Source organism: Oratosquilla oratoria, chromosome 12 (genome assembly GCF_046742065.1).
Source record: "Oratosquilla oratoria isolate Oo_2021 chromosome 12, ASM4674206v1, whole genome shotgun sequence".
Taxonomy (NCBI): domain Eukaryota; kingdom Metazoa; phylum Arthropoda; class Malacostraca; order Stomatopoda; family Squillidae; genus Oratosquilla; species Oratosquilla oratoria.
In genome coordinates this window covers 46,957,202-46,973,305 of record NC_134788.1, presented here as the reverse complement: position 1 = coordinate 46,973,305, position 16,104 = coordinate 46,957,202, and the positions used below count along the sequence as shown (strand labels likewise).

Genomic DNA, 16,104 nt, shown 5'->3' with positions numbered 1-16,104 from the left:
GTACTTGCTAATTGTTACTGACCCCATCTCCCAACTCCTTTTCCAACCCACTCTCCTCCTCATCTCATTGTCTCTCATTCTATCCAGCCTAGTAACCACTATCATACTTCTCAGGCACCTCATCTCAAACACAGAATTATGAAAGGGATGGAAATTCTCGATAGAGACTTGTTAAAGTAGGACAGAGGAGAAACAAGAGGACACGAAAAGAAACTAATGAGGGACAGTTACAGAAGAGACCTGAAAAAGAATAGCTTCCCACATAGAGTGATTGATGTCTGGAACAAACCAAACGGAGAAACAGTGAGTGCCAAAACTATACACGATTTTAAGAATACAATGGATGCGGAGAAATACGAGAACGGGCCACTACAAGCATAGCTTTCGTCCCGTAAAATACAACTAGGTAAATACAAACTCCTCTTTTATGTTGCATGTTTCAAGCCCATACAGTTCCGTAAAACTAAGAATACTTGGAGTAAACGAAACACTTTATTGATGATGCTACATGCAGTATATTACAAAGTTATAAAACAACTGATGAATTTATTTATCCACTGGTGTCCTCCATCAGCTGTTCACACAGTTCAAGCAGCTGAGTCGTTCCTGTAACTTCCGGAGGAGCTGCAGATAATTCTTCCTGCAAACAGAATTTTTTTTTAAGAATTTTGCTCAAAAGTTTTGTCATAAATGAAATCTTAAAGAAATGGGGAACGGATGAAACAGTTCAAATATGACAAGATTGGGACAAATCAGAATAGTAGATTTATATATGAACAGAAACAAATATGCAAGCTTTAGCTATAAAAATACAAACTATATGGCTCTGTAAAAAAAAAAAAAAAAAAAATAACTTTCAACACTATGTCTACTGTGCAATAATGACTATTTTTAGTACCAACACTATCAAACAAAAACCTTTGAGTGACTTATGGGATGAACCAATGAACATGACTAGCTTCCAAAGAGAGAACCAGGAACACATTGACAGATTGCACTATTAACCTCTTCAATACAAGTCAAATACTCGAGCACAGCTGCCTGACTGATGTACGATGATACATCACAATGCACTCATTATAAAATATAAAGTTATGGCTGTAATACTTGTTCTCTTCTACCCTGAATGTGGATAACCACAGAAAACATGGGGTCACTCAGTTACAACTACAAAATAAATATAATCGGGACCCTGACACCAGTATCCTCATATACACGATCATGCTTCATGATGCTGACACTGGCATCAACGTATGCTAACTGTTTATCCCATTAACACTAGCACACTTTACAGGATCTTATCCAAGGAAACACATTGGTATTTAATACATAAGAGGCTCCCAAGTACTCCATAGTAGAGGCTTTCATCTGAATGGAGTTTGCACTGAAGTTAGACAAGAATATATCTTACCCAAACCCTACACGAGTGTCTGAAATTATTCTGTACAAATCTTCCAAGTCCACCATGGTCAACATTTCCAAACAAGTCATTACTTTCACATGCCAATTACCATCATCTGGCAATCAAAATATGTTCTCAAGAACTACCTTTAAGCATTACCTGCATCACTTTACCAGAACCTACAAACACTCCCACTTGATATACATATGTTATTACTACTTTGGCTACCTCTCTTGTAAGGGGGACAAAAAGCTCCTGAACTACTTACAGCTGGGAAAGTGACTGTGTTGACCGCTGGGTGTTGATGCGTCCATGGTGTCCAGGGTCCCTGACGTATTGACGGGAAGCCTGTGTGTTCATATTTGCGGAGACGCTCCACTAAGTACCCTGATCGCCCACACATGTACTCGACCCATTTTGCAACTAGCTCCTCCCCATTCAGGTCATGGGTGTTTATGTACCTACTCCTCTCCTCCATTTACTGAAACCATAGATTCATTTAGATAAGCACCAAAGTAATATGCTGTAATGCCTGGCATTTTTATTTTGTTATTATTATCGGTTAATTTTTTGTTATTCATTTATTATCAATTATTCTTATTTTTGTTTATCATTTTTCATTATTTACTTTATTCTTTTATCTGCCTGTTTATTTCTTCCACATCCAACCTAGTTTTGGACCAAAAGGTCTCCTGCCGACATGCTCTTCCTTTGCAATCCTTTGGTTTGGACACATGGAAGGAATGAGTGAGGAAAGATTAGTAACAGAGGTGTGGAAGGCAGAGGTGGAAAGAGTGAGCATGAAGGGGCGACCAAGGATGAGATGGGCATTGGAAAAGAGGGGAATGTCTGTTGAGGAAGGATGGGAGAGGACAGAAAATAGGGGTGAATGGAGAATGGTTGTGTATGGATGATGCTGTGATGCATGAAAGGGAGTGGGTGGGAGATGGGGGGTGAGGGAGTATGTGTGAAAAATAAATTGACGCACCCTGAATGGATTTTTTCCCTTCTCCATTTCTGCGGGAGGGGTCAGAGGAGGGGGGTTGCTGATTTAATGAAGCAGCCTTGCTGTGCATGTGCTGTGTCTTGCGAGACTGCTTCTAACCCAGGGCAGTGGACGAGATGCAGGGATGACCAGTCATCCAGGAGGAGTCAAGATAAGAGGGAGGAAGGGGGGTGAATGGGAGTGGAGTATGTGGGGGTGGATTTTACGCCTTTGTTTTTGGCTACCTCCCTTGTAAGGGGGAAAAGCCTTTGGTATATATATGACATCACAGACACATCAAATAGTCAAAGAATTAAAAAAAACGTTCAGGCTCCTAAACAAGGCAGTGAATAAGTGGAACACATTACCAGGTGTTGTTGCCTTGTGTTAATCATAACAAAATAGCAACAGAGGTACAATCACCTTGACAGGCTCTCAACAGAGGTTCCACTTGCTGTTGTGTTCTTGTCTGATGGTTACCTCCGTACCCCCTTCCTCTATGTTCCATCATGTTAAAACGCCGAACAGAATTGTTGGTCCAAGGACTGCAGTAGAAATACCCTTACAAGGCATACCAACTATCAAGGAGCTAACCCCCCACCCCAACCTACATGGAACCTGAGAAGAAAGAAGTTATATGGCAGAACTATTTGGGAGGCTGTGCACAGACTGACCGACAAAACATGAATTCAAATCTAAACATCATAATTAGAAAATAAGGATATAGATTAAGTTGAAACTGTACATGATTTTGAGAATAGGTATTATGTCATATTGGAGAGTAGGAGATGGGACCCAGCAAGCGTTGCTCTTTTCCTACATACTACAATTAGGTAAATGCATACATAACAGGACTCCATGAGCATAGCTCATTTCTTGTGGGTGAATATACATTGAAGCAGTAATATATGTTTTTTTAACTTGTCTTTCTAAACAAAATATTTCTCACTCGCCTTGAATTTGCTTGTATCAACAAAGAGTGTCCAGGGTTGAACCTCATTGTCTCTTCTCATCTGCAGCCACTTCTTTGCAGCTGGAGATGCCATCTGCAGCTGCACGGGCAACTGCATTATCAAACTGAAATGAATATATAAAATGTTATCAACTAATTCTATCAAATCTATCTCAAATGACTATTAGCTGGAAGAAATTAAAACTAAGGTCATATCTACTCACAAATACCCATTATCTTCCGTCATCTTACCATTGTAAGGAGTGCACTCTGCCCAGGGTGATGCTATACGCAGTACCACACACTTCGAACCTGCTGGGTGCTAGAGTACTGAAAAAGAAGTATGCTTTGTGGCTACACGCCAAATGACGCATCATTCCATTTGTAAAATGTGTACTTGTTTTGAATGTGGTGCTGACTAAACTTTATCCCCCCCCCTCTTTCTCCAAACTAACTTTCCTTCCTAAATCTGTTGTTGCATTTCTCTTTTCTTCAGACATTTACGCCTGTCCTTCCTTTACTTTCCTCTCCTCACCCCTTTACTATATATCCTCTCCCTTCACTTCTCTTTCCTTTCTCATCTCATTCCGCATTATTTATGATGAATTATATATTCCTGCTGTCCACTTGCTATATGATCTTATGGTCTAAATGAAAAGGTCTAAAGGAGTTATCACTATAATGAAAATTATTTGTTTGGTCTATTATCATATTTTCATTCTAGTTTTCACTCATTTATTATCAGTTTTGATGTATTGAAAATGGTTAATTTCTCGTCTGTCTGTATTATTTCCTTCATGATATAATGTAGTAAGTTATTTGCATTGTTATGAATTGTAATTCATACCCCTACTAGAAAGGGATGGCAGTAGTTATTACTGTATTGGAAGTTATCATTTTCAACTTTTACTAATTCTTATTGTATTGGAAATGATATATTCTAAAGGTGTATTTCTTTATATTTATAATTTGAAAATGTAAAATCAATTCATGAATCTATACGTCACCATCTAGCATCTCTTTAGCTCCAATCTTTTGTCGTTGAAATGTGTGCTAGAGACAGATGCGCTTTCTCCTCTCTCTCCAGATGGTAGGTACTGTATCCAAGGATGAGGGAGATAGTGCTGTGGTCGCTGAAAGCCGACCCTCCTTTCAACCCCTCATTTCGTTTCGTTTCCTCTCTTTACTTTTCCGTCTAATATTCCATTATTATTTCTTTGTCGTGTTCTCTAGTATCATAACGTATTACAGGTAAATACTTTATTTGATGGAAAGGCATTTATGTGAATTTTTATTCATGAGTATCGGGTCCTGACGTTTGAATTTCACAATTTATCATTATTTCGGGAGGATAGGGGTGATTATATATATATATATATATATATATATATATATATATATATATATATATATATATATATATATATATATATATATATATATCATTATTATTCAAAAGAGGCATGTTCGTTTTTCAACGGCATATTCCCCTCGAAATTAGTCAAGATTGACGACATAATTTAGCCAATCATATTCCAGCACTACCGTCGAGTTGCCCGCGCACACGCGCCATGACGTCACTGGCAGACATTGGTAGATAAAAAAATATATAAAAAGAAAATTGAATAACGAAGAAATTGATTGATACTTAAAAAAGATAAAACATAACATTAAATAACAAAGAGACGAGAGAAAGAAAGCAAGGAGAAATAATTAATTTTCAAAGAATTAATCGTTGGTCGTCTTCGAGTTTCTTGTCTTTTGCACATGCGCCGTGACGTCATGAGCAGAGATTGGTAGATAAAAAAAGAAAATTAAATAGCAAAGAAAAGAAAGAAAAAGAAATTCTTAATTTTGAATTTTACGTTAATCGTTTGTCGTCTTCAGGTTTGTTGTTATTGTCTCTTGTGCATGCGTCATGACGTCATGGGCAGAGATTGGTAGATAAAAAAGATAAACAAAAAAATTCAATAACGAAAAAATAGATTGATAGATAAAAAAGATAAAACATAACATTGAATAGTAAAGAAAAGAGAGAAAGAAAATAAGGAGAAAGAATTAATTTTCAAAAAATTAATCGTTGGTCGTCTTCGGGTTTGCTGTCTTTTGCGCATGCGCCGTGACGTCATGGGAAAGATTGGTAGATAAAAAAAGAAAATAAAAAAGAAGAAAATTAATAACGAAGAAAAGAGAGAAAGAAAAGAAGAAGAAAGAATTAATTTTCAAAAAATTAATCGTTCGTCGTCTTCGGGTTTGTTGTCTTTTGCGCATGTGCCGTGACGTCATGGTCAGAGATTGGTAGATAAAAAAGATAAAAAAAAATAATGAGGAAAAGAGAGAAAGAAAGAAAAGAAGAAGAAAGAATTAGTTAATTTTGAATTTTACGTTAATCATTTGTCGTCTTCAGGTTTGTTGTCTTTTGCGCATGTGCTGTAACGTCATTGGCAGAGATTGGTAGATAAAAAAAAGAAAATTAAATAACGAAAATATAGGTTCATAGATAAAAAATATATATATAAAATTAGATAATAAAGAAAAAAGAGAAAACAAGGAGAAAGAATTAATTTTCAAAGAATTAATCGTTAGTCGTCTTCGGGTTTGTTGTCTTTTGCGCATGCGCCGTGACGTCATGGGCAGAGATTGGTAGATGAAAAAAAGAAAGAAAATTAAATAGCGAAGAAAAGAGAGAAAGAAAGAAAAGAAGAAAGAATTAGTTATTTTTGAATTTTACGTCGTTTGTCGTCTTCAGGTTTGTTGTTGTTGTCTTTTGCGCATGCGCCGTGACGTCATTGGCAGAGATTGGTAGATAAAAAAGATGAAAAAATAAAAGAAAACTGAATAACGAAGAAATAGATTGATAGATAAAAAAGATAAAACATAAAATTAAATAACAAAGAAAAGAGAGAAAGAAACGGAGAAGGAATTAGTTAATTTTGAATTTTTAGGATAATCGTTTGTCGTATCGGGTTTGTTGTTCTTGTTGTCTTTTGTGTATGCGACGTGACGTCAAGGGCAGCAATTGATAGAGATAAGGATTTTTTTCATAAGACGCGAATAGAACAAAAAATATACGATTTTTCTGCCAAATATGAAGGAAGATATCGACATAGAAAACCAAAATCGACGGCATTTTTGCCTAATGTGAAGATTGAAATTGACGGCAGTTTTGCCTAGTGTGTACATGAAAATCAACGATAATTTTGCTTAGTGTGTAGCTGGAAATCGACGTCATTTTTGCCTAGTATGAAGAAGGAAATCAACTGTATTTTTGACCTGTGTGAAGATGGAAATCAACGGCAGTTTTGCCTAGTGTGGACATGGAAATCAACGTTATATTTGCCTAGTGTGTAGATGGAAGTCGACGGTATTTTTGCCTAGTGTGAAGATGAAAATCGACGGCAGTTTTGCCTAGTGTGAACATGGAAATCAACGTTATTTTTGCCTAGTGTGTAGATGGAAATCGACGGTATTTTTGCCTAGTGTGAAGTTGAAGATCGACTGTGTTTTTACCTAGTTTGAAGATGGAAATCTTCTGTTTTTGCCTAGTGACGTGAAAGGGAACTCAAGATGTCATGGTATCATGATGATTGTGTTCTTAAAACTGAGCGAAACATTCTGAGAAAATCTAGAGAAAACCTTTTTAAAAATATAGAAAAGACGACGAATTTTGAAAAGTGTTCATATCGACACTGAACGAAACATTCTGAGAAATCCCTTAAACACGTGGGGGAGAAAAATGCTAAAAAGATATAGGAAAGATGATTTTTGGCATTTATTAACACTGAGCAAAATATCCCGTGAAAATCCTTAAACAATTGTAGAGAAAATATGAAAAATACTCGTTTAGAAAAAAAACGAAAATTTTTGACAATTATATTCATTTTAACACTGAGCGAAACATTCTGACAATTATGTTCATATTAACAATGAACGAAACATTCTGAGAAAATTCTTAAACACGTGGAGAGAATTCTTTTAAATATAGAAAATACGATGAATTTTGAGCAATTCTGAGGAAATCCTTAAACACGTGTAGAGAATTTCTTAAGACGACGAATTTTGACAATTTTCATATTAACACTGAGCGAAACATTCTGAGACCTAGAGAAAACAAATAGAATATAAATTTTGAAAAGTGTTCATATTAACACTGAACGAAGCATTCTGAGAAAACCCTTTAACACGTGGAGAGAAAAATGCTTTAAAGATATAGAAAACATTATTTTTGACATTAGTGTTCATATTAACACTGAGCGAAACATTCTGAGAAAATCCTTAAACACTTGTAGAGAAAATATGAAAAATACTCGTATAGGATATACGATAAATTTGGACAATTATATTCATTTTAACACTGAGCGAAACATTCTGACATTTGTGTTCATATTAACACTGAACGAAACATTCTGAGAAAATTCTTAAACACGTGGAGAATTTTTTCTAAATATGGAAAATACTATAAATTTTGACAATTGTGTTCATATTTACACTGAGCGAAATATTCTGAGAAATCCATAAACACGTGTAGAGATTTTTCAAATATAGAAAAGACTATGAATTTTGACAATTATTTTCATATTAACACTGAGCGAAACATTCTGAGAGAGCCTAGAGATTTTTTTTTAGAAATATAGAACAGACGATGAATTTTGAAAAGTGTTCATATTAGCACTGAACGAAACATTCTGAGAAAACCCCTAAACACGTAGAGAGAAAAATGCTGTAAAGATATAGAAAAAATTGTTTTTGACAATTTTGTTCATATTAACACTGAGCGAAACATTCTGAGAAAATCCTTAAACGCTTGTAGAGAAAATATGAAAAATAGTCGTATAGAATATACGATAAATTTGGACAATTATGTTCATTCTAACACTGAGCGAAACATCCTGATAATTGTGTTCATATTAATACTGAACGAAACATTCTGAAAAAATCCTTAAACATGTGGAGATTTCTTTTTAATATAGAAAATACGATGAATTTTGACCGTTGTGTTCATATTATCACTGAGCGAAACATTTTTTTTAATATAGAAAAGACGATGATTTTTTTTTTCATATTAACGCTGAGCGAAACATTCTGAGAAAACCTAGAGAAAATATTTTTAAAAGTATAGAAAAGACGATGAATTTTGAAAAGTGTTCAAATGAGCACTGAACGAAGCATTCTGAGAAAACCCTTAAACACGTGGAGAGAAAAATGCTTTAAGGATATAGAAAAGATTAATTTTGACCATTGTTTTCATATTAACACTGAGCGAAACATTCTGAGAAAATCCTTAAACACTTGTATAGAAAATATGAAAAATAGTCGTATAGAAAACACGATATTTTTTCACAATTATGTTCATTCTAACACTGAGCGAAACATTCTGACAAGTGTCCATAGCAACACTGAACGAAACGTTTTAAAGATATGGAAAATACGATTAATTTTGACATTTGTGTTCATATTAACACTGAGCGAAACATCTTGAGAAAATCATTAAACACGCGTAGAGATTTTTTTATATATAGAAAAGACGATGAATTATGAAAATTGTTTTCACATTTACACTGAGCGAAACATTCTGAGAAAACCTAGAGAAAAACTTTTTAGAAATATGGAAAAGATGATGAATTTTGAAGTGTTCATAATAACACTGAACGAAACATTCTGAGAAAACCCTTAAACACGTGGAGAAAAAAATGCTTTAAAGATATAGAAAAGATGATTTTTGACAAATGTGTTTATATTAACACTGAGAGAAAAATTCTGAGGAAATCCTTAAACACTTGTAGAGAAAATATGAAAAATAGTCGTATAGAAAATACGATAAATTTGAATAATCATGTTCATTTTAACACTGAGCGAAACATTCTGATAATAGTGTTCATATTGATACTGAACGAAACATTCTGAGAAAATCCTTAAACATGTGAAATTTTTTCAATATAGAAAATACGATGAATTTTGACAATTGTGTTCATATTATCACTAAGCGAAACATTCTGAGAAAATCCTTAAACACGTGTAGAGATTTTCTTTATATAGAAAAAACGATGAATTTTGATTTTTTTATCAAATTAACGCTGAACGAAACTTTCTGAGTAAACCTAGAATTTTTTTTTTAAATCTAGAGAAGACGATTAATTTTGAAAAGTGTTCATACTAACACTGAACGAAGCATTCTGAGAAAACCCTTAAACAAGTGGAGAGAAAAATGCTTTAAAGATAAAGAAAAGATGATTCTTAATAATTGTGTTTATATAAATACTGAGCGAAACATTCTGAGAAAGTCCTTAAATAATTGTAGAGAAAATTTGAAAAATACTCGTATAGAAAATACGATAAATTTGGACAATTATGTTCATTCGAACACTGGGCGAAACATTCTGACAATTGTGTTCATATTAACACTGAACGAAACATGCTGAGAAAACCCTTAAACACGTGGAGAGATTTTTTTTTTAAATATAGAAAATACAATGAATTTTGACAGTTGCGTTCATATTATCACTGAGCGAAACATTCTGAGAAAATCCTTAAACACGTGTATAGAATTTTTTTCAATATAGTAAAGACGATGAATTTTGAAAATTGTTTTCATATTAACACTGAGCGAAACATTCTGAGCAAGCCTAGAGAAAAACTTTATAAATATAGCAAAGACGATAAATTTTGAAAAGTGTTCATATTAACACTGAACGAAGCATTCTGAGAAAACCCTTAAACACGTGGATAGAAAAATACTTTAGAGACATAGAAAAGATTATTTTTGACATTTGTCTTCATATAAACACTGAGCGAAACATTCTGAGAAAATCCTTAAACACTTGTAGAGAAAATATGAAAAATACTTGCATAGAAAATACGATAAATTTGGACATGTTCATTCTAACACTGAGCGAAACATTCTGACAATTGTGTTCATATTAACACTGAACGAAACATTCTGAGATCCTTAAACACGTGGAGAATTTTTTTTTTAATATAGAAAATACAATGAATTTTGACAATTGTGTTCATATCATTACTGAGCGAAACATTCTGAGAAAATCCTTAAACACGTGTAGAGAATTTTTCTAATATAGAAAAGACGATGAAATTTGAAATTTTTCATATTAACACTGAGCGAAATATTCTGAGAAAAACTTTAGAAATATAGAAAAGACGATGAGTTCTTAAATTATGTTCATCTTAACGCTGTCTGAAACATTCTGACAATTGTGTTTATATCAACACTAAACGAAACACATGGAGAGAAAAATGTTCTAGAAATATAGAAAATACGATGAACTTTGGCATTTGTGTTCATATTAACACTGAGCGAAACATTCTGACAAAATTCTTAAACACGTGTAGAGTTTTTTTAATATAGAAAAGACGATGAATTTTGAAAAAAAAAATCATATCAATACTGAGCGAAACATTCTGAGAAGACCTAGAGAATTTTTTTAATATAGAAAAGACGATGAATTTTGAAAAGTGTCTATACTAACACATTCTAAGAAAACCTTTAAACACGTGGAGAGAAAAATGCTTTAAAGATATAGAAAAGATGATTTTTGGCAATTGCGTTCATATTAACACTGAGCGAAACATTCTGAGAAAACCCTTAAACACGTGTAGAGAATTTTTTAAATATAGAAAAGACGATGAAATTTGAATTTTTTTCATATTAACACTGAGCGAAATATTCTGAGAAAACCTAGAGAAAAACTTTAGAAATATAGAAAAGACGATGAGTTCTTAAATTATGTTCATCTTAACACTGTCTGAAACATTCTGACAATTGTGTTTCTATCAACACTGAACGAAACACATGGAGAGAAAAATGTTCTAGAAATATAGAAAATACGATTAACTTTGACATTTGTGTTCATATTAACACTGAGCGAAACATTCTGAGAAAATCCTTAAACACGTGTAGAGATTTTTTGATATAGAAAAACGATTAATTCTGAGAAAAAAAAATCATATCAATACTGAGCAAAACATTCTGAGAAAACCTAGAGAATTTTCATCATAGAAAAGGCGATGAATTTTGAAAAGTGTTTATACTAACACTGAACGAAACATTCTGAGAAAACCCTTAAACACGTGGAGAGAAAAATGCTTTAAAATATGAAAAAGATGATTTTTGACAATTGTGTTCATATTAACACTGAGCGAAACATTCTGAGAAAATCCTTAAACACATGTAGAGAAAATATGAAAAATAGTCGTATAGAAAATACGATAAATTTGGACAATTATGTTCATTTTAACACTGAGCGAAACATTCAGAGAAAATTCTTAAACACGTGGAGAGAAAAATGTTTTACAAATGTAGAAAATACGATGAATTTTGACAATTGTGTTCATAATGACACTGAGCGAAACATTCTGAGAAAATCCTTAAACACATGGAGAATTCTTTTTAATATAGAAAAGACGATGAATTTTGATTTTTTTTCATATTAACACTGAGCGAAACATTCTGAGAAAACCTAGAGAACAACTTTTTAAAAATATGGAAAAGACAATGAATTTTGAAAAGTGTTCATATTAACACTGAACGAAACATTCTGAGAAAACCCATAAACACGTTGAGAGAAAAATGCTTTAAAGATATAGAAAACATGATTTTTGACAATTGTGTTCAAATCAACACTGAGGGGAGCATCCTGAGAAAATCCTTAAACACTTGTAGAGAAAATATGAAAAATACTCGTATAGAAAATACAATAAATCTTGACAATTATGTTCATTTTAATACTGAGCGAAACATTCTGACAATTGTGTTCATATTAACACTGAACGAAATATTCTGAGAAAATTCTTAAACACGTGGAGAGAAATATGTTTTAAAGATATAGAAAATACGATGAATTTTGACAATTGTGTTCATATTAACACTGAGCGAAACATTCTGATAATTGTGTTCATATTAACACTGAACGAAATATTCTGAGAAAGTTCTTAAACACGTGGAGAAAAATATGTTTTCAGATATAGAAAATACGATGAATTTTGCCAATTGTGTTCATATCAACACTGAGCGAAACATTCTGAGAAAATCCCTAAACACGTGTAGAGCATTTTTTTTTAAAAGACGAGGATTTTTAAAAATTCTCTTATTAACACTGAGCGAAACATTCTGAGAAAGCCTAGAGAAAAACCTTTGGAAAATAAAGAAAAGACTATGAATTTTGACAGGTGTTCATATTAACATTGAACGAAGCATTCTGAGAAAACCCTTAAACACGTTGAGAGAATTGTCTTCATATTAACACTGAGCGAAACATTCTGAGAAAATCATTAAACACTTGTAGAGAAAAATTGAAAAATAGTCGTATAGAAAATACGATAGATTTTGACAATTGTGTTCATTTTAACACTGAGCGAAATATTCTGACAATTGTGTTCATATTAACACTGAACGAAACATTCTGAGAAGATTCTTAAACACGTGGAGATTTTTTTTTAATATAGAAAATACAATGAATTATGACAATTGTGTTCATATTAACACTGAGCGAAACATTCTGAGAAAATCCTTAAGCACGTGTAGAGGTTTTTTTTTTAATATAGAAAAGACGATGGATTTTGAACATTGTTTTCATAATAACACTAAGCCAAAAATTCTGAGAAAACCTAAAGAATTTTTCTAATATAGAAAAGACGATGAATTTTGAAGCGTTCATATTAACAATGAACGAAACATTCTGAGAAAACCCTTAAACACGTGGAGAGAAAAATGCTTTAAAGATATAGAAAAGATGATTTTTGACAGTTGTCTTCATATCAACACTGAGCGAAACATTCTGAGAAAATCTTTAAACACTTGTAGAGAAAATATGAAAAATAGTCGTATAGAAAATACGAAACATTTTGACAATTGTGTTCATATTAACACTGAACGAAACATTCTGAGAAAATCCTTAAACACGTGGAGAGATATTTTTTTTATATAGAAAATATAATGAATTTTGACAATTGTGTTCATATTAACACTGAGCGAAACATTCTGAGAAATTCCTTAAACACTTGTAGATATATATATATATATATATATATATATATATATATATATATATATATATATTAGATATAGAAAAGACGAATTTTAAAAATTGTTTACATATTAACACTGAGCGAAATATTTTGAGAAAACTTAGAAAAAAACTTTTTAGAAATATAGAAACGACGATGAATTTTAAAAAGTGTTCATATTAACACTGAAGGAAACATTCTGAGAAAACCCAAGCACGTAGAGAGAAAAATGCTTTAAAGATATAGAAAAGATGATTTTTGACAATTGTCTTCATAATAACACTGAGCGAATCATTCTGAGAAAATCCTTGAACACTTGTAGTGAAAATATGAAAAATACTCGTATAGAAAATACGAATTTTTTTGACAATTATGTTAATTTTAACACTGAGCGAAACATTCTGAGAAAACATATATACAACAGCAAAAAAATAATAAAAAAGTACGACGAAATTTGACAATTATCTTCATATCAACACTGAGCGAAACATTCAGAGAAAATCTTCAAAAATATCGAATGACATTACATGATATAAATAAAAAAACACTAATGTTTTCACATCTATTTTCATTTTAACACTGAGCGAAACATTCTGAGAAAATCCTGGAAATTACCGATTGAGAAAACATTAAATAAATAAAAACACGATGAATTTTGACAACTTTTCCTTAAACATATCTTATGAAAGCATATGAAATATACAAAAAGAATAAGATAGAATTTGACAATTATTCTCATATTAATGCTGAGCGAAATATTATGAGAAAACCCTCAAAGAAATATAATGAAAAAATATTAAATAGAAATAAAAAGATACGATAAATTCGGACATATTTTCATATTAACGGTGAATGAAACATTGAGGGAAACTCCTCAAAATATCGAATAAAAAAAATGTGAAATAGATAAAAAGGTACGAAGAATTATAACATTAATATCATATTATCACTGAGCGAAACATTCTGAGAAAAACCTTATTCACAAAAAAAAAAAAAATGGAAAATACGATAATTTTTGACAATTATTTCCATGTAGAACAGGGGTTTCGAACCGGCAGGGGGGTCGCGTAGCCTTGTTACAAGTAGCTTGTATGTGTGTGTATTCACCTTGGTCTTTGGATCACGTGTTGGACTCGTGATCGACAGCTATGTCCCTCCGGGAAGAGAGCTCAGAGCTCGTATGACCGATTTATGGGTAATGCTATGACTTTGCACACACATACACACACCCAACTCCCCGCCCACGAGAGTCGGAGTAACGACCCGAAGGGCAGCGATACCGAAATAATTTTGGCCCTGGGCAGGATTCGAACCAGGTGCTGACGCACCTCCGCGCTGACAGTCCAGTACTCTATCAACCGCGCCACCGAGTGTGTGTGTGTGTGTGTGTGTGTGTGTGTGCGCGCGCGCGCTCGCTGTCGACGAGTGACACATGTCTGTTGCTGATTGGCGGATGACGAATCGCGCGTCCGGCCACGCTCCCTCCCCTCCCTCCCTCCCTGAATATTGAAGATAAGCTTGATTGTTCTGGCAGTTTTATTTTTCTCTTTGATTACTGTAAGTGGCTATGATTTACTACAAATTTGATGCCTATCTTTATGTGAGTTACTTTTGTTTTAGTTCTTGTATGATTTTCTGTATTTTTTGTTAGACATAACTATTGAAATTCATAAAAAGAATTTATTCCTGCAAAACCTTCGAACAACAATCTTCTAATGTAGAACTGTTAGGAAAAGTAGGAGCAAAGTTATCAAGAGATAGATGAGGAAGCTGTGGAACCGAGTGAATTTTCTATATTATTGGTGGACATAACTACCGAATTTTATAGAAAAGAGCTTATTCCTGCAAAGGCTTCAAGTAACAACCTTTTGCTGATTACACTTGTTCAACATTTTTATTTTGTTTTAACAAGGAGATAAGTAAGCTACACAACCCCAAAAATAGATACAACTTAGATAACACTTTTTTTAGAAAAAGTTGAGTGCGAGAGGGACTTGGGAGTTCTGGTGAGTCCGGACCTTAAAACCAGGAAGCAGTGCATTAGCACCAGAAATAAAGCTAATAGAGCATTAGGTTTCATTGCTAGGATGGTAACGAATAGAAGTGCAAAGGTAATTATTAAACTCTGTCTAGCGATAGTTAGACCCATCCTTGACTATGCGGTACAGTTTTGGTCACCGTCCTACAGAATGGACATCAATTCACTAGAATCAGTACAGAGAAGAATGACCAAAATTATACATGGTCTCGGAAATTTGCCTTACGAAGAGAGGCTTAGGCACCTAATAGTTCGTTAGGGAAAAGTACTTTCAAATACACTGGTGCTATTGCTTGGAACTCTTTACCGACCAACATTCAATCAATTGTATCTAAAAGTAGTTTTAAAAAATCAGTTAAATGTTATCTTTTAGACACTGTTCTCTCTGAAGAAAATAGTTTATATGTTTAATTTACACTTCTTATAATCCTAATTTACACTTCGTATAACCTAGCTTTTCTATGATAATCCTTTCCTAATTGTAATATGAGGACCACAGTGGAAATAAGTCTTTTGACTTTCTGTGCCATCCTCGGATGTACAATTATATATACTGTGTATAATATTGAGTCTTGTATGTATTGTACTTATTGTATGTATGATTGTATCCGAATAAAATTCAATTCAATTCAATTCAACCTAAACTTACACTCTCTGGAGAGACGCAGAGTGCGGGGTGATCTAATAGAAGTGTTCAAGTGGATCAA

General features: G+C 33.2%; 1 protein-coding gene across 1 annotated transcript; it reads right to left on the bottom strand.

Moving 5' to 3' along the window:
• Positions 1-550: 550 nt before the first annotated feature.
• Positions 551-3,586, bottom strand: LOC143030370 (uncharacterized). The gene is made up of 4 exons (XM_076193520.1): positions 3,564-3,586; positions 3,337-3,464; positions 1,671-1,789; positions 551-640 (listed from the first exon to the last, which is right to left on the bottom strand). Exons 1-4 carry the CDS (start codon positions 3,584-3,586, stop codon positions 551-553), a joined length of 360 nt encoding a protein of 119 aa, XP_076049635.1.
• Positions 3,587-16,104: the final 12,518 nt, after the last annotated feature.